At 46.5% G+C, this 19,129-nt stretch overlaps 1 protein-coding gene across 1 annotated transcript in view; it reads left to right on the top strand.

Moving 5' to 3' along the window:
- PIK3C2B (phosphatidylinositol-4-phosphate 3-kinase catalytic subunit type 2 beta) overlaps nt 1-19,129 on the top strand; it is a 692,267-nt gene that overhangs the window by 423,102 nt on the left and 250,036 nt on the right. The window contains exons 17-21 of the mRNA XM_085647698.1: nt 1,727-1,907; nt 2,264-2,371; nt 3,014-3,106; nt 7,638-7,767; nt 18,334-18,470. Of these exons, the coding sequence (XP_085503824.1) occupies nt 1,727-1,907; nt 2,264-2,371; nt 3,014-3,106; nt 7,638-7,767; nt 18,334-18,470 (649 nt within the window). The remainder of the gene's footprint in view (nt 1-1,726; nt 1,908-2,263; nt 2,372-3,013; nt 3,107-7,637; nt 7,768-18,333; nt 18,471-19,129) is intronic.

Raw genomic sequence — 19,129 nt, 5'->3', positions numbered from 1 at the left:
TCTGTCCGACGAGAAGGAACTGGAAAAGCTGCATGGAGGAGTACTGTCCCTGACCTGGGGGATTGGCCTGCAGTGGTTGCCTTGCTGCTGAAGAAGAGGAACAAAGACTAAAGAGACTTTTTATTTTGCTTGTGCCTGAAGATCTCCAAGGGCTTGTGTGTGAGCTTGCCCCCTGAACGAAGTCCCAGGACCAGTGGACTTCACCGCCGTGAGATCGCCTTGGAAAACGGACCGTTTTCCTCGCAATTTCGCTTCGAACTGCTGTGTACGTCTCGCTGATCACAGCGTACTCCCCGTAAGCTGATATCCCGCTGTCCGCCACGAACAACGCGTCTGGGGCCCCTCTACGAGCCGTAGCTCGCACCGCAAAGGAAGGTACTGCCGGCCTGAGCAACGCGACTTACAACCCCTACGAGCCGTAGCTCGCACCGTAACTGAAGGACATCGCCTGTACCCGCTTGCACCCCCCTGCAGATCGTACTCCAAGCGTACGCACCTGCTCCCTGCTTTGGGAAAGGCTGCGGTGCGTCTGGGAGTCGTACGCCTCCTGCACGGAGCGTACTGTTCGCCTGTATCAGCAGCCCAAGTGAAGCCCAGCGATCCCGGTACGACGCGTACACAGCGTCTGGCAGTACAAGCCATACTCTTGCCCCGTCCCCTGAGCCGCGCACGCCCAAGGTCTCCCGTACCGTAGTACGCGCCGCCTGGAGGACATCACACCGTACTGTGCGCCTGCTGCCAAGGAAGTGTCTGTGACGAACTCTGAAGCTTAAACGCTAGTTTGGTCTTGTGCTAAGCCTGATAAATATATAAAGAATTATTTTTGATATATATCCCATGTGGAGTCCATTTGTGGAGGGTCGCTGTATTACTGTGTGGGTATTCACAAATGCTTAACCTAAACGCCCTGAGATAACGCCTTGTCTGCTCGCGCCAAGCTATCTAGAGGGTAAACTTTTTGACATACAGAAAGGTACTGTGTGTCCGTCCCGCTCCCCAGCCTATCTTTAACCGCGTACGAAGCGTTCGCCTGGGAGCGAAGGGTACGACCCGTTCCCAAACCCATTTTCAACCGCGTACGAAGCGTACGCCTGGGAACGAAGCGCACAGACATTGAAATCATCGTTAAACTCAAGAACTCTTTGCAACTAAGTATTGTGGTCCATTTTTAAACGCTAGAGGGTGAGCAGGGGTTATTGTTGGAGTGTATCCCCCTACCCTGACTAGAGGAACGGTTCCCTGCTTGACACAAGTACCTACCTGTGTCAACCAGAGAACCCGGATTCTAACAGTGCTATGCCAGATTATATGTTCCATCAGATGTCCAGGTTACATTCTTACTCCTATTACTTCTGTGTGACTTGAATGAGACATCTTTGTAGTCCGTGTCAGCACTGTTGTTCATCTTCATTGACATCATTCATAAAATGTCATTGGTGTTGAGATTAAATCTCTTGTTTTTTGGCCTTTGTGTGTGCTGGATGTGATGTCATTGGTTTCCAGATTACGTTTTTAGTCCTTTATACTCACGATCTCGGATAATGTGTACTTTGTCCCCAGACCACGTATCTTGTTCTTTGTCCTCCTTGTTCTCTTAGATGAGGTATGAGTTCTGGTACTTCTACCACAATGTTTTGGAGTTGTGTCCCTGATATCCACGCAAATTCCCTTGGGTGGAATATCAACCATGCCTGGGTTGAACCACTTGTATTCCCTCTTCCTCTAGGCTACTGAAGGATGGTTTGAAAGACTCCCAGTTTAGCATCCGATACCAGTACCTCCTGGCTGCCTTGCTCTGCTGCTGTGGGAAGGGTCTTCGAGAAGAGTTTGACCGGCAGTGTTGGCTTGTCAACTGCTTGTCCAAATTAGCCCAGAAGGTCCGGGAGGCCAATCCGTCCTCTCGCCAGGTTAGTTGTTCACTTTCATTTTCCTCTTCATGTTGCCTCTGGTGGGAAAGCAGGGCCTCAAAGAGGCCAGGGGAGCACTACCCTAGAGGATCTAGACAGATCTGAGCATCCTTCTTTGTGGCTCAGTTGGAGAGTTGAGTATTGCGCTTCCGAGGGGACAACTGCTCCTCTGGATAGAAAGCAGAGGTAAGGAAATCAACCACTGGAATAAGATGAGATGTTTTTTAATGGCAGTTTTAAGTGGTGCTGGAGATGCAGAATGGAGACGGTGGAGAGGTGCTCGACGTGGGACTGGTTGCAGTGGAATTGCATCCTGTGACTCTGATTGTTAACACACTTCTGCCTTTCTTTTGTAGACCATCCTCCGTGAAGGCCTGGATGATGTCAAGCAGTTCTTTGATGTCAATGGTTCCTGCCGTCTGCCCCTCAGCCCCAGCTTGTTGGTCAAAGGCATCATCCCTCGGGTGCGTAGAGTGGGGCACTAACGAGGAAGCGTCTGTCATAATGGACCATCTAGTGACTGGAAAATTGGTGGAATGAAGCTAAACCCTACCACCAACTTGAATAGATGTCTGAGATGGTGGAAGCGTTATTTAAAATTTAAAAAAAGTGTTTTTTTCATGCGGTACACTTTATTATTACTATCTAAATATCTAAGCAGTTACTTGTATCCTCTAAGTTCCTGAAATTCCTTCTCCAAAACCGTTAATAATGCTTTGTGTACACCTACCCACCTGGCTTGCTTGGAATGTGTACAACTGGTTGTTTTGTTTTTCTTGCTTTTCCTACCGCCTTGTTTCATCACCTTCAATGCTTGCTGTTTTTTAACTTCTCCATTGTCGACCCTTTTTTATATTGGCCCATCTTCTCCTTTCCCCCTTCACTTCTCTCTTACCTCTTTCCTTTTCTCTTTCAGTCTTTTTTGACTTTTCTCCCTGGCTTCTTTCCTCCAAGATGCTCCTTCTGATGCCCCTTTCTTCCTTTGCTCCCTTCTGTCGATCACTCCCCACCATACAAGCATCTGCTGCCTGCCGATCTCCCCGCATCCCTGCTCCACGTAAACGCTGTCCCTGGAACCTAATAAATGTCCTCTTTTAACTTTCCAGGACTGTTCTTACTTTAACTCCAACGCGGTTCCTCTAAAGCTGTCCTTCCAGAATGTTGACCCCCTGGGGGAGAACATCCGTGTCATATTTAAGGTATGGGGGCTTTGCTGCAGCAGCTCGTTCTCATTCCACCGTACCTAGACAACGTATAGCTCGGGTCTTGTAACTTTCTTGTGCTGAAATTCCCCTCCACCCTACAAAACATTTTAAAGTCGGGCCCCCCTCCAAAATGCTAGCTCCAGAATGAGGCAGAGAAGGGGTGAGGATGGGGGAGGGGTGTTATTAAATCATTTCAGTAGTACCATTGATTTAGCCCATAACTAGAGGTGGAAGTTACATTAGCTGGAATGCATCAAGGGGAGAAGAAATGCTGAACAAAAATAATCAATGCTGCTTCATTTTTTGTAGAAAAAATACAAAGATAAACAAAATATAAAAATAGGATGTTGCATAACCGTGCCTATGCTAAAATTAATATTAGTAAACGATCAAGGCATGTAACAAAAGTTGAGTGAGTTTTACTTTTGAATTATTTTTACACTTTCATAATGCAGTTAGGGAAACCATGAGCGAGCAATCCATTAAATTGCTGAAGTGACAGCATACAAAATCTGTCTACACTGAAAGGAAGGAAGGTGGGAGAATGGGGTAATAAGAGACATTTCAGTATTTCAGAGGTACCAAGAGTAAAAACTTACATAGTGCTTCATGTTGAACTTTTGTAATTTCTATGCGCTGTACATAAATAACTGTTGGTGCTATTACCTAGTTTAGTGGTTCTTGACCTAGAAACGATGGAGGCCTATGTTGAGATGCCAGTATTTAAACTCATAACAGATCCCAACAGATGTCAGTGGTGAGTGTTAACTCACCAGAACGTCCTTCCTTACACAATGGGAGCCTGTTGAGAGATGTTGAGGTTGAAGAACAAGGGCTCAACAGAATGGCATGAAAAAGTGCCTTACGCACAATGCAAAGAAGGCTTGCCCAGCGAAGGTTGGCAATGAAACGGCCAACCAGTAGGTGTGGTGTGATGATGCCTCGTTATAATTATGTGCTATTTAGCGTTACATACAGCCTTTCCAAGCACGGCAAATAGCAGATGGAGTGGTGTACCAAGGGTGCCATGGCCCTAATGCAGGCAAGCAAAAAAGGCATTGCATCACCCCCAAGTTTGGAAGTAAAATGAACTATAATTGGTGTGCATGCCTTTACAGTCTTTGACCCAGGGGCCACTGCACCTCCTACACCATTTGTAGGTGTGCCCCTGCACGGATCCTAAAAACAGAAAATCTGCCTTTTCTTACGCTCGCCTGTGTCTGAGCTCTGTGGCCGCAAGTAGGCTGCCCTTCTATCCCCTTATAAGCCTGTTCGGTATGCGCAACATACTGCCCACCATTTCTAAGCAGTGTAATTAACATGCTAAAAAGAGCTCTGTGTCTGTACCACCGTCGCCTTGGCGATTGCTCTAAGCTCCAAGCCTGTTGCCCCTTTGCCCCTCTGTAATTATGTTGTAGATATGCTACAAAATGCCCAATATGTCTAAGCTCTGTGAATAAGACATATTTAAAAACAATCTGGTGCCTCGTTTCTCTCCCTTGCCATTGTTGAGAGCCTGCAGGAGTCAATACACTGAGCCATTTTGCAATCCTGTGCTGCAGCTAGGACTGCCACCTGGTCAGTACTTTACAGGCATGGCTGGTATATTCCTTCCCCTGAGAACATCGGCCTCCCCTAAACCCTGCCCCCGCTACCCTAGAACACCCCATGTGTGAACTCAGACAGCCAGGAAGTTCTCCAAACAATGACACAGTGGCGTCACTAGGGGGGTGTGGGGGGTGCGGACCGCACCGGGTGACACCCTCACGGGGGGTGACACCAAAGGGCCGGTCCGGTCGGTGTGTCACTGTCTGTGGTGCACTCAGCACTGCAACCGTCCGTGCACTGTTATTGAAACCTTAACCAGCAGTCCAGATTAGAAAGCGAAACGCAACGACGACGCGCGCAACCTAACCTTGTTCCACAGGAGGTGCCTGTGCGCAGCGCGCACTGTCTCCTCCTCCGCCGCGTCTGCGCGCCTCGGCAGTGACGTCACGTCGTCACTAGAGGGGTGCAGTCGGCGATGTTGTTACGGGTGGAATTCGAATCCCGCATGCGCATTGCCCCCCCCCCCCCCCCCCCCCCCCCAAGTGCGCGTGACTTGGCATCAAGAGGGAGTGGGACGAGGAGGTGAGAAGGTCTCAGGTCACTGTCGCCACACTGCCGCAAGGCCGACCGAGGTAGTCCCCCCCCCCCCGTCTGCAACTCAGCAGGTGAGTGGCCTACTATTGTATTGCCTATTCAGACAGTGCAGGGCGGTGGGCGATTCAATTATCATCGGTAAGGTTCCGGGACATGCATGTTACATACAGACTTTCACAGGGGCCGCCAGGTTTGAAGCCCTCTCACCAGGGTCCAGCTTTGTCAAGTGCTGTGCTAGGCCACGGTGCCCGCCTGTGCCACCCTGAGAGGGCACCACACACACGCCTGGATACATTCACAACAGCACTCCCATGGCCATTTCTGTAGGTTTTGAAACAGCGCCAGAGACCCTAAAAGTCTGAAACACGTAACTCGAGCGTTCATTCCTGCAGCTGGTTTAATATCGTCATAGATGCATGTGACATCCTAGAAAGGCCGCGTGACCCCCATTGTCCAGCTGTTCTGGTGGTTGGCACGAGCTGCAGTAGTGAACATGACTATGTATCTTTAAATTCAAAAATAACTAGCATAAATCGTCGGTTTTTAATTAGGAAAATGGCATTTCATTTGCACTTTTGATATACACCTGTTAGGGACGTTTGCATTCCCGCGCATTTCCTAAACCAATGTCAAGTGCTGTGCTAGGCCACGCCACGGTGCCCGGCGCCCGCCTGTGCCACCCTGAGAGGGCACCACACGCACGCCTGGATACATTCACAAAAGCACTCCCTTGGCCATTTCTGTAGGTTTTGAAACAGCGCCCGAGACCCTAAAAGTCTGAAACACGTAACTCGAGCGTTCCTGCAGCTGGTTTAATATCGTCATAGATGCATGTGACATCCTAGAAAGGCCGCGCGACCCCCATTGTCCAGCTGTCCTGGTGGCTGGCACGAGCTGCAGTAGTGAACATGACTATGTATCTTTAAATTCAAAAATAACTAGCATAAATCGTCGGTTTTTAATTAGGAAAATGGCATTTCATTTGCACTTTTGATATACACCTGTTAGGGACGTTTGCATTCCCGCGCATTTCCTAAACTACAGTAACACGTATTATTATAACATAATTATAGCATGACATCCGTCTGAAAGAGACTTAAATCTCCAACTCCCCTCTAAAATGAAAACACTGAAGTAGTGTCCCGAGAACTGCTATAAACGCACCAATCTCCTTTAGATGGTATTAAAACACCCTGTCGGCCTGACATTCTTTTGATTCTACTAAGTATCCCCGATCTTAACTGAACAGCCACACCACTTAAATGACTAACTCCCCCCCCCCCCCCCCCCCAGTTCTGTCAGGAATGGCGCGTACGTGTCATACATCTAATAATGACAGAACGCAGCTCCTTCCGGGAGATGACATGTTCGTGGGCGATATCCCAGCATTATCCCCCAGGGACAGACAGTCTCTGAAATCCATGTAAATGCCCAGACCAGCATTTATTATTTGACGGTACCACACCATACTTTAATTCCAAATTATTCTGGAAATATTTAAGTGCAGCGCCCACCAACCAGCGCCTAAAATGACCGGGCTTCGCTCTGGGAATAGCTGGGTTGAACACACGGCTGGTGTCTGTTTGCAAGTAGATATAATCTAATCTAGGGCTTGTAGGCTAGCGGACTCGGAGCGGAGGAGGTCCATGCGGTAAGTCGTGAGGGGGTGACACCATGAGTTACCCGCACCGGGTGACACCAACCCTAGTGACGCCACTGCAATGACACACTTCCAGGCTAATTAATTGTACTGACAAGCACCAGTGCACTGCACCTCCTACGGCCCCTTCCCTGACAATATGGCCCAAAAATGCTGACGAAATGTGCGCCTCCCGGAGAGGACACCACTATCCCCTGGAGACACAACTCCTAGTTTGAAGATCTCTGGTTGAGAGGATAAGGCATTTGTAAATCCAAATAACACACTCCAGCACCTCTTGACTTCCCGTAATTGGGATGTCCATTAATCTGGAGGACTGGAATTAAGAGCACGGTTTGGTACTGTTAGAATATGCATCATAAAGTTTGATGGCTGTGTCAGTTTTATTGGAATTCGAAATTGTGGCGTAGTACTCAGATCCTGAACTGGGGCTTTTTCTGATATGTTGTCATCTCAGTTCATTTCATTATTGAAATCTAATCCACTCAAGAGGTTAGAGGTTACTCACTCCCCTCAGTTGGGCTCCATTGTGAAAACATGTAATCTGGCAGTGGTCACAAATTCCTAGACAAAGAGCAAGTGTGCAGAATTTATTAGAAATTGTGTATGCTCAGTAGAGGTGCTTATAACAAACCTTAGAGATGTGCAGAGCCCTTTCCTGTTTGTAGACCCTGTGATTTGCAAAATCATCGGGTTGCCTCTCACCTCTCCGGTGTCTTCCAGTGCGGCGACGACCTCCGCCAGGACATGCTGACGCTTCAGATGATCCGCATCATGAACAAGATCTGGATCCAGGAGGGCCTGGACATGAGGATGGTGATCTTCCGTTGCTTCTCGACTGGACGTGGGAGAGGTGAGCATCAGAGGATGTCTGGTGAGGGGGGGGTTGGAGGGGATGGGCTTGAAGGGGGAAGTTTGACCAGCACATTAGGAATAGCAGCATTTTGAAACGATTTTCATGCCGGTCTTGCCATTATAGTCCTATATTCCCTCCTTTTTTTTTTTTTTTAGTACCCTTTAAATTGCATTCAACTATTCTTCAAGCTCAGTGAGCCTGTACAAACACGACGTTTTCGTTCCACCATTGGCAGATGATCATTTTACAGGATTATTGCAAGCAAACCTGTGTTTTCACAAGGAGACCTCCTACTGAGTGCTACGTATAGAATGCAGTAATGTAAAGTTGGCTAGTTTACATTTTGTGGTCAAACTTTTATCTTTGCACTCTCTTGCTCAAGTTCACCGAACAGCCCCTAACGATATAAGACTCCCCTCCGCCTTTCATGACGCTGCACCATCCTGGGTCTGCATACTGCTCTCCTTGTACTGTTTCTGGGCCCCTCTCCCGCCTCTTCCCCTCTTGTGGCTCCATCGCACGCCCTTGCAGCTGCCACCTGTTCCTTCTTGGGCCTCTTTCACTGTCTCTGCTGCGCTATCCTGAAAAACTCTGGATTCTTCTCCGTTCCTGCCTTAGTGTCTCTGTAGTGATGTGACTTGTACCTTTTTAGGTCTCGGCTAGCGAAGGCTGCGCTTGCGCAGTCTCGCTCGCGAGATTTAATGACTTGGAGAAGAGGGGCTTGAACCCGCCCCTCTTCTCCCCTGTTCTCCATTGGCTGGCCTCGTAAATGCTGGCCAGCCACTGGAGAAGAGGTCAGTCACTCCGATTAGGCCCCGTCCTTTTCGGATTGGGGGGCATGTTGTTTGCGAGAAGTCTCAGGGAGGAGACAACAGCAAAACACGCCCCCGAATCCGAAAAGGATGCTGCCTTTCTCCGAGGCATTTCTGCTCTGCCTCGGAGAAAGGCGGTGGTGTGCCTTTTGCTCTGCCTTGTTGACGGTTTAAGCTGTGCACTGGGAAGGGAGCTGTTGATATGCAAGGGACGTTTCCACTGCTTGCCGGTTGGTGGAGAAATAAATGATGTACTCAAGTCCAACCTGATTATAGGCCATCATAGGAACCAATAACACTCCAGCTCAAGAGGTCCCGTCCAAAGACGCTATTCTTCCCTACAGGTCTGGAGCGCCTCTTGATCTCAACACCAAATACTTGTACGGTATAATGCCCCCGCTGCTTTCCTCTACTCGACTTCGTGCCATCCAACCACATATCCAAACGCGTCCTGTTCCCTCTCCAAGCCAAACTTCCGCCATTCATTTTTGCTGTGCTAGACGGGAAATGTTGTCTCTCCATTGGTCTTCTCTGTACCGATAAAGGGTAGGTGAAACTAAAGCCCCCAGCGCTCCTTGCTTTCATCAACTCTAGATCCCGCCCTCTTTCTGCTGTACCCCATGGTTAATGTAGTCTTCTTTGGACTTCTAGTTGTTCGAGACGCGGTGCCGGAACTACAATCCCCTGTAACGCCCCGCTCAGGCCTGTTGCAAGTGCTCTGTTATTGTTGTGGATAAGAGGTCAGAGCCACAGCTGATGCATGTGGGGTCCTTGGGTTGTATTGGGGCTGCCTTTCTCTGCGCATGTGGTGTTGTCACATTGAGTTGGGTGCGAGTGGCGTGTGTGCAGACTAGGAAAAACAAATGGTTACTTGTCACGGCTACACTGCGTATCATTCGTATGCACGGGGAGGCCCAGCAGCTGCACATAATATGGCGTTGGAAGGATCCATTCCCCCCACGCGCTCTGCTGCGTGCCCGTATCTTTCTGAATGCGGCCCGAGCTCCCCGCCCCGGCTCATTGACATGCAGGGCCGGCATTGGGATGGTTTCTCGGTATTCCCTGTCTGTAGATAGAGGGCTGATAAATATGCTGTGTCAACCCCTGCGCAGGGAGCTGCTTGGGAGAATGCCTTTCGCCGATGTATCCGTGTGGGCGGAGAGGGAAGATAGCTCTCGGAAAACCCCGACAGGCAAACGCAGCAGTGTCTGGAATCCGCCCTCAGAAATAATGCAGGGCAAGCGATTCGAAGAAAGCAGTGTGAAATGGAGCCTTTTCTGTCCCTGCGGTTTATAGAGGGGAGTGTGTGTGACGCACATAGATGCATTTGAGCACTGCCTCGCGAGCCAGCATCATGAACACTATATGTGATTCTGTGTAGATAGGCTGTAGGTGCTGTGGCGAGACTAACAATTGATTCTTATCATAACTTTATTTGTAATTTAAAACATTCATAATAAAAGAGGCAGGCATGACAGACCAAGCTTAGCACACCGCTGAAAAGTTTGTGTGTATCAGTGTAGGGGCAGAATTGTGGTCATTGTTCAATCCCTTCATGGTTAATTAAATGTAGCGGGGACTGAAGTTTTATAAGGATCACGTCTCTGTCTAGTCAAAATGTAGGTAATAGATCCGTAAAATAAATTGCCTTCCGATTCTCGATAGCTGTGGTTTGTGTTTATATAATTAATGCTCCTAAGTATATAATCGCTTTGGATCAGAAATTCCATTTTTGAAAGTTTTAATGAGTGCATTGTGATTTAAATAATTTATAGAGACGAATATTCCAGCTTCTTATCAAGGTATGTAAATAAGAAAGAACATACAAACACCGCATTGGCAAAAAAAAAAAAAGAATTAAAAACTCGGGGTCTTCTGGAAATGACAATCACGCCACTTCTCAGCTGCCGTGTTCGCAGTGCGCCTGTCCTCAGAGCGGTCCTCCGGCCTGGGGTGTGCACCGGTTTCACCTTCTGTGGGAGGCAGACCGTGCCTTGACAACAGCCAGCCTCGTCTGCAGAGGGACTTTGCATTTTCCTGCGAGGGGACGTGGCGGCTGCTGCCAGTGCATGCTCATTCGGTTGTATCATCGTGGACTCCTGTCCGGAAGCCCAGGAGTGGTGCTTAGATTTATTGTACATAATGATATAGGCAGCCATGGATTTTAGTACCGCGTCGGTGTTTGACCGTCATAAAGGTAAGTCCATTTCTGGTAATTTCTAGGTGTCCTGCTTGCCCCCATCCCAACAGCATCCAAACACGCACAGACGCAACGTGGGCTCACCGGCCTTCAGCCCCCCCCCCCCCCCCCCCCCCCCCCCCCATGTGTGTCAGCCCGGCTGGCGTCCCTCTAATTGCAGCCGGACCAGAGTACTTCACAGGTCTTTAAAAGACCGTTTGCTCGTTAATGAGGCTTTTGTTGGGTTTCCACCCCTTTTTACAGCCACTCTGCCTATGGCTGGAAGACGTAGCCCCCCCCCCCCCCCCCGAAATCTTTTTCACCCCCCAAAAAAATTTGGCTCTAGTTGCCCGCCTTTAAAGATCTTATGTTGGCTCCACTTTGCATCCGTCGGTGTTTGCTGGCAGGGATTAATAACAAGCATTTACAATGCAATGGTCTCGGCATTGGTAAAGTTAGAGCTATTGACAATGCCGTTTCTTTAAATGTTTTAAAAACAAAAACATAAACAAAAAAAATGTCATGAGCAATGCCAATAGCTCTAACTTTACCAATGCCGAGACCATTGCATTGTAAATGCTTGTTGGACTAGGCTGCGTCCAGTCCTTTGTTCACTGTTTAGAATGTTCATGCCAGAGTTTCGCTCGTTGCTTTGAGGAAACAGATTCTTCTCAATAAACATCTGTTCTTGTTTACCGCTGGTGTCCGGTGTCTTCACTGCAATTTATTGGCGACGAGCGCCAGCCTCTTGTAGTGAGACCTGAGCAACGTGGAGCGTGAAGGAGAGAGATATCGGTCGCCCTTATTTGACAGAAGGGGGAGCGGTCAGTCAGCCTTGCTGTCGGCGCTTTGGGGAGCGCGTGGAGTCATCGGTACTTTCAACAGCGATGAACTGTGTTTCAAGATAAAAACACAAGTAAACTTTAAAAAAAATAAAAAAGTTAAGTTATGACAGTGAAGCCTGGAAAACAACGTGGTCTTGTGAGGAAAATCGAATGTGTATGGAGCAGCGTCTATGTTAAGAGAGTGGAAGACTTTCAGTCGGAAGCGTTGACTGTTTGACTCTGAGAGGAAGATTCTCTTCATAAAACGCGTATTGTCTTGGTCTCCTTTCTTAAAAGCTAAAATTGACGATGTTATCAATCCCACTCTCTCTCCTAATGCAAATAATTGAATTAATTAATTAATTTACAACCTTGTGTAGTTTCTGTCCTTTTTTCCCTTTCCTTTTACCATTTCATTTCCTTTCCTCAATTATTCTTCCCTCCCCTCCCTTACTCTTTCTATCTCTCACTGCTCTTTCATTATACTCTTTAAAGTTTACCTTCTTTCTCTTACTTTCTTCTTCCTTTCACTTTTCATATCAACTTTCTACTCTTCTTTAAACTTTGGTGTTCTGATCTTATTAATATAATTCTCTTGTACAAAGTTATTGTTTCTTATTTACATTTAGATTTTTTCATATTTTATATATTATAATACATGCATTATCAACTTCTTCATGTAACTTCTATTATTTATCTATTCACTTATTTATTTATATATTTAGACATAGTATTGTTCCTTATTTACTCTATTTATTCGTCCATACTTATCATCAAAATATGTATTTAATATTTATCGATAATCCATTGTTTTGCTAATCCTGTGTTACTATGTATTTTATTGTAAAATTTAATAAAAAATGTCATCACAAAAAAAACGCTTATTGTATGAAGAGCGCGTGTGGCTGTGTGAGGAACATTCCGATGCGAAGTGACAGCTCACAAGGCCCGTTGTCAGGAACACAGTCTGCCCACAGGGCTGCATATGGTGACAAATATGTAAAGTGTGAAAATATCGGCGGAAGTTGTTTCATTAGGAATTCTCAATGAGAGTTTGTCACTGCAAGTATTTTTAACAGGGGGGCGCCACCTGGTGGTTAAAGTGCGCATTTAATTTTCAATAGTGCCGTGTCAAGCAAATTTCATCTGCAGAACGAGTTTGGTATTGAAAGCGTATTTGTGCTTGAGGAACACTGTGAGGAGAATGTATAATCTTAGCGCAGCATGACATCACGCACGAGCGCATCACGTAGGAATTGATTATTAGCAATTGAGACATTTTCAGTTGAATGCTTCAGGTCTAGTAGTGACACAAAGGGCTGATCTCTGAAAGTAAAATAATCATAAAAGCTACAGTGAGCCTCTCACTACCCTCCTCTGTGGTTCAGGTGTGCTTCAATTTTGAAATAATAAGAAAAGAAAAAAGAAAACCTTTCAAGGAAACACGTCTAAAGTAGCTAGTGATAAAGACCGGTCATGGCAGCCTCTTCCATTGTAATCCCATCGTTCTTCATGGCACAACCAGGTCAACCTTCAATGCCGTGGGAAGAATGGATCGACCTATTTGAGAATTATATCATAGCTTTAGACGGAGTAGAGTTCTCACCGGAGAGGAAAAAAGCACTCTTATTGCGTACAATTGGGAAAGAAGCACACCGCATTTTTAAAATCTTGCCACAAATGTTAGATAGTAATAATCAACCAGCGGAGGATGTATTTTTGGAGGCAAAACAAAGTCTTGAGAAGCGGTTTGCAAAGGAGGAGAATGTTGTACTCTCATGGTACAAATTCTATACCAGGCCACAAAAGCAAATGAAACTGGAGGAGTTTGTGTCATGCTTGAGAGTTATCCATCAAGTGCAACTTTGGGCAAATGACTGACGAGCTCATTTGCGACCAATTTATTGTGCAGTGCAATAGCAAGAAAGCACAGGAGAGATTGTGGGCAGCAAAAAATCCAACACTTAAAGATGCTCTGTCAATCTTTAAAGTGGTCAAAGAGTCAGAGAAATGCATGATGGTAATGAGCAAGAAGACAACCACTACTGAAGAAGACGCAGTCATAGGTCAGAAGGTTCAAACATCAAAGTCAACAACAACTAATAAAACCAATCAAAAAATACACAAGCAAGAAACAGAAGGGTTGTACGAGATGCGGCAGTTGGGCACACACAAGCGACTCTAAGTGGTGTTTTGCAAGTAAACAAGTATGCAGGAAATGTGGACGTAAAGGGCACTATGCCAGGATGTGCAAGACCACTGAACGTTCAAGAGTGGCGGTTGCAGAAGTTACCAGTTCGGATGGAGATGAAGAAGAACGTGTTTTAATGGTCCTACCTGGCAACACACTCGAAAGTAAAAGAAAACGTCCAAAAGCAGACTTTATCATTAAGAACAAACAAGTGGAACTAATGGTGGACTGCGGGTTCTTGTACACCATTGTGCCCAAATGGATGTGGGAAAAAGAGTGGCCAGAGGTTGAGTTGGAAAAGAGGGTTATTGATCCTAGGGGATACCAGGGAGAGAAGATCGATGTTCTTGGGTTTTTCCAAGCACCCATTATATTTAAATCTCGATGTACCGTTGGCAAAGTTTATGTAGCAGAGGATGGACCTCCCATACTGGGGTGGGGACACCAATTTGACTTGCACATAATCATAGACTCACACTCAGAAGAGCAGGTCCTTATCTTGTCCAACATGTCGACAGATGAGATTTTGAGAGAAATGGATGACGTTTTTGCAAAGGGTCTTGGCGAACTCGAGGGTTATAGCCGCAAAATTGTATTAAAGAAAGGCACCATCCCTGTCAAGCACAAACTTAGAAGAGTAGCAGTGGAGGTGCAGGACGAGGTGAAAGAAATGTTGAAACAAATGCAGTAAGACGGCGTAATTGAGCCGGTGGAAGCCACTTAATGGGTTTCACCAGTGGTCATCAGTAAAAAAGGAGATGGAAAGTTGTGACTGTGTGTGGACTCTCGCAGTCTAAACCAACATATTGTAACCGACACCTTTCCCCTCCCCAAAATTAACGAATTGTTGCTGTTGCTCGATGGCGGTAAGTACATTTCGAAACTTGACTTGAAAAGTACTTACCACCAGATCAAACTGGATGAGGAGAGCAGAAATCTAACATCGTTTATAACTATGGAGGGTACTCTCCGGTTCAGGAGACTGCCATTTGGGCTGTCTTCTGCAGCCAGTGTCTTTCAACGTATAATGTCAGAAGTTTTGAAGGGAGTACAAAAGGTGACATTTTTCCAAGATGACATCCTAGTGTTCGGGGCGTCAATTGATGAACATAACAAATGTCTGAGCAATGTCTTCGGTCGGTTGAAGAACGCTGGTCTAACCCTAAGAAAAGAGAAATGTAAGTTTCTGGTGGAGTTGATAGAGTATCTGGGTCATACTATTCTCTGGTAAGGGGGTCAGACCTAAATTTGACCTGATTGAGGCAATACGTGACGCTCCTGTGCCCAATGACAAGGACAAACTGAAGTCATTTATGGGATTAATCGAGTATTATGCTAAATTTGTACACTCTTTTGCCACCAAACCTGAGGCACTAAGAACCTTGTTGAAAAAGGGGTGTTCTTTTACATGGGGAAGCGAACAGCAGGCTGCATTTGAGCTCACAAAGAGAGAAATTTGTGAGGCAGGTGTCTTATCCCCCTTTAACACTAAACTCACTACTTACCTTACCGTGGAAGCCAGTGCTTGCGGGCTGGGGCTGTCTTGTCTCAAAACTTCAAGGGGTGGGAGAGAACAGTTGCATTTGCATCGCGTTCCTTGACAGAGAGCGAATGCAACAATTCAGTAATTGAGCGCGAAGCACTCGCCGCATGGGCAGTGGAACATTTCAGAACCACCTTGTGGGAAATTGAATTTTGCGTCCGCACAGACCATAAGCCCCTAATCAAGATCCTGAGCCCAGGGGGTGCTGGTAAGGGATCGGCATGGTTAGCAAGACTGGCATCCCGGATGCAGGAATACAGATACAAGGTGACACACATACCGGGATGGCGTAATGCACAGGCAGACTGTTTGTCAAGATTGTCACTATGCAAGGAAATCGATGTGAGCGCAAAGAAAGACTGGGAGCAAGAAGGGGCTGTAGCATCCTTGTGTGATGTGGCAGATTGTATAGGGGGGCAGTGACTGCAGAGGAATGGAACTCAGGAATGGAGCAAGATTTGGTTCTCAAGGAGATGGAGCGGATGTTGGTCATGGGGTCAAGAAGGGAAAGTGCTGTTGGGCCCAGTGTGAGACCATTTGTTAAAATCGTAGACAAACTCAGAATAAGTGAATCCAAAGTGCTTATGAGGGACGATAAAGTTATCCCTCCCTATGCCAACAGAAGGAAAATTATAGCATTGGCCCATGAGGGTCATCTGGGCCAAACTTTAACAAAGAAACGCGTCAGGGAAAACTTCTGGTGGCCCTGTATGGATGAATAAATCAATGAATGGGTGGTTAAGTGTGAGGTGTGTGTCCAGAGCGAAAAGAGACTCAAGACTGGCCCCAAGGCAAATGTTGGCCATATTGAAGATCCAGGGTCTGCTTGGAATACTGTTTGTCTGGATTTCATTGGTCCTATGCATGGAGTAGAGGAGCACATGAAGAATGCCTTAGTTATGGTGGATGTGCATTCAAAATGGCTCATTGTAAAGTTCATGTCTGAAGTCACAACACAAAGTACTATCGAGGAACTTAAGATGGTCTTTCAGGAGGAAGGACCTCCTCATGTCCTTGTCACTGATAATGGGACTCAATTGATTTCAAAAGAAATTAGAAATTTCTTGGACAAGTGCGGCATCACACACCACCGCACTAGTTTGTACAACCCACAGGCTAATGATATGGTCGAGTGGGCTAATCGCCTGGTCAAAGGTAATATTTCCATGGCGGTACAGAGCCAAAAGAACATGAGCGGCATGGTGAACGAAATGGTGTGGGCGCATCGTACGACTGTGCACAGCGTTACAGGTGTCTCCCCCCTTTTGAGAAAATGCGTGGGAGGTAAGCAGGAACAAAGCTTGTACCAGCTTGGCTTATATCGCCCAGTTCACCCTTGGAGCGAGATAATGGCTCAAATAATCACACATCAAGTATCTGTGTGGGTGACTTAGTCAAAGTTTTGGGGGCCATTCAAGGTAAAGCAAGTATTCCAGAACTATGTAGTTGTTGAGAATGGCAACAAATGGAATAAGCGCAGGGTCGCGTTATATTGCAAAGGAACGGAGGCTAAAAAGAAACCAGAAGGGACTAAGGTTAAAAAATCTGAAGCTTGTCCTAACGAGTTTTGGCTTTTGAGTGATGTGGGTGTTGACACTAATGGAGTGATGGCGGTGGGGTCCCATCTCTGGTAATGCTAACGACTCTCTGCAGGGTACTGCTGCTCTCTCCACTGCACCATCCTTGAGGATTGAGTCCTCTCGCCCATGCCGTGACCGCAAACCGCCTAGTTATTTGGCTGACTATGTACTTACCTGATTTCCTTTTTCCTACTTCCTTGATTCCCTCCTCATTCCTCCTCCCCTCTTCTTTTTTTTTCTTTTTCAGGGTGAAAGGAGGGGGGTGTGTAGTGATGTGACTTGCACCTTTTTGGACTAGGCTTCGTCCAGTCCTTTGTTCACTGTTTAGAATGTTCATGCCAGAGTGTTCTGAGAGCGTCAGCTTGTGTCAGGCTGGCGTTGTTGTATGACGCTCGCTCGTTGCTCTGAGGAAACAGAATCTTCTCAATAAACATCTGTTCTTGTTTACCGCTGGTGTCCGGTGTCTTCACTACAGTCTCCTAACCCAATGGTGTTTTGCTCCTGTGACCTATCATGCTCCGGCTAAATCTAATAACTTATGTACCCGTTTAGCCAGTAGTTCGAGGTGATTCACCTGAAACTTGTGCCTGTAAGACTTGAGCTGATGCTCAGCATCTTGGAGCAAGCTCACAACGCCCATAGGGCCCAAAGGGCTTCAGCATTTGCATTTGGATTTCCTTAGGTGTTGTGCCACGGTAAAAGACTCATAACTGTATTGAGATGACCGACCTGTAAGAACAGCATCGGAAGGTGTGCGCTGCTCAGGGCTTCATTCTCCACCATTCGCCCATAATTATCAGATTTCACGCAGTGCGAGCTCTGACCTTGCACGTTCTGTCACTCCCTCTTCCACAAACTGCTTATATACACCAAAAGGTGGAAACACATGGAAAGCTCTGCTTACACAAAATTTATGACTGCAGACAGACGGCACCTTAAAGTGTCCTTGCTGAATCTCGCGTCTCTTCTCATGAGTGTTAACGTTGTTGAATGATTGATGAATAAGTCCACATGATGGTAATGGGGGCACAAACACAATCATAGCTTCTACAATATTTAAAGCTAGCCATGAAAGTGAAAGGCACACAAATTGCTTATTGGATTAAATGCTTCTATGTATGCAGGGACATACAGAAACACTGCCAACGAGACTCAGCTGCTTGAGTATTCAGTGTCTTTGGGTACCACACGACCAGTGTTCAGAAGTCCCCTACTAAGTGAGAAACGGAGATGTAAAGATCTGCTTAGATTTCTAATGTGTACATTTGCCACCAAATCATTGCTATACTTCTGACACACTATCCTATGTAAATATTGGAATATAGTACATGTATGACGTTTTCCACGCATAACGCAATGTAAAATCCACTTCATTTAGTCCCTTGCCTCTCTTTGTCTGCATCTTTCTGCACATGACCATGATGCTCTTTGCAGGAATGGTTGAGATGATTCCGACCGCGGAGACGCTGCGGAAGATCCAGGTGGAGCATGGAGTGACCGGATCTTTCAAGGATCGGCCCCTGGCTGATTGGCTGCAGAAGCACAACCCCATGGAGGATGAATATGAAAAGGTAATGAAAGCCCAAGCGCGTGATCCTAGGTTATGAGGTTGTCATGGTTAAGCACAGACTTACGATGGTAGAACATAGGCTCAGGAAAGTAGAAAACAAGCTCATGATGGTTCGATGTAACTGACAACAAGTGCACTGCTATGTGTTCGCAGAGCGTGGGCGTGCAACAGCATAACGGGCCTGATGGTAAAGCACAGGCACTGATGGTAAAGCACAGGCACCGGACAGCACAATATAGTATCCTTATTGTTGTACACAGGCTAGTTCGATTAGCCAGGTATAGACTCCCGATGTTGGAGTACATACTAGTTATGGTGGATTCTAAGGCCTGGCTGTAGAGCCCCTGGTACTGAGGGCAGAGCGTGGGCTCCATATGGCCCATCACAGGCTAGAGTCCGGTCCAGATGGAGTAGCTCAACTTCTAACGTTAAACGTAAGACTACTGTCTTTGTACATATTTGTAATTTTATTTTGGTCTATCTGATAGTTGCCTTGTGGGTAGGTTAATGACCAACAGTAAGTTTGAGTTGATTATGGTAACAAGCCAATGATAAAGGTTATAGGCCAAATTGTTTATTATGAAAAGTTATGATAAACGCACAGTGGGCCCGACATATTGATAGTGAAAAGGATATTTTCAAGTCAAAAGACTTTCAAGG

The sequence above is a fragment of the Triturus cristatus genome, chromosome 1_1 (assembly GCF_964204655.1).
Source record: "Triturus cristatus chromosome 1_1, aTriCri1.1, whole genome shotgun sequence".
Taxonomy (NCBI): Eukaryota; Metazoa; Chordata; class Amphibia; order Caudata; family Salamandridae; genus Triturus; species Triturus cristatus.
This window is presented reverse-complemented; position numbering and strand designations above follow the sequence as displayed.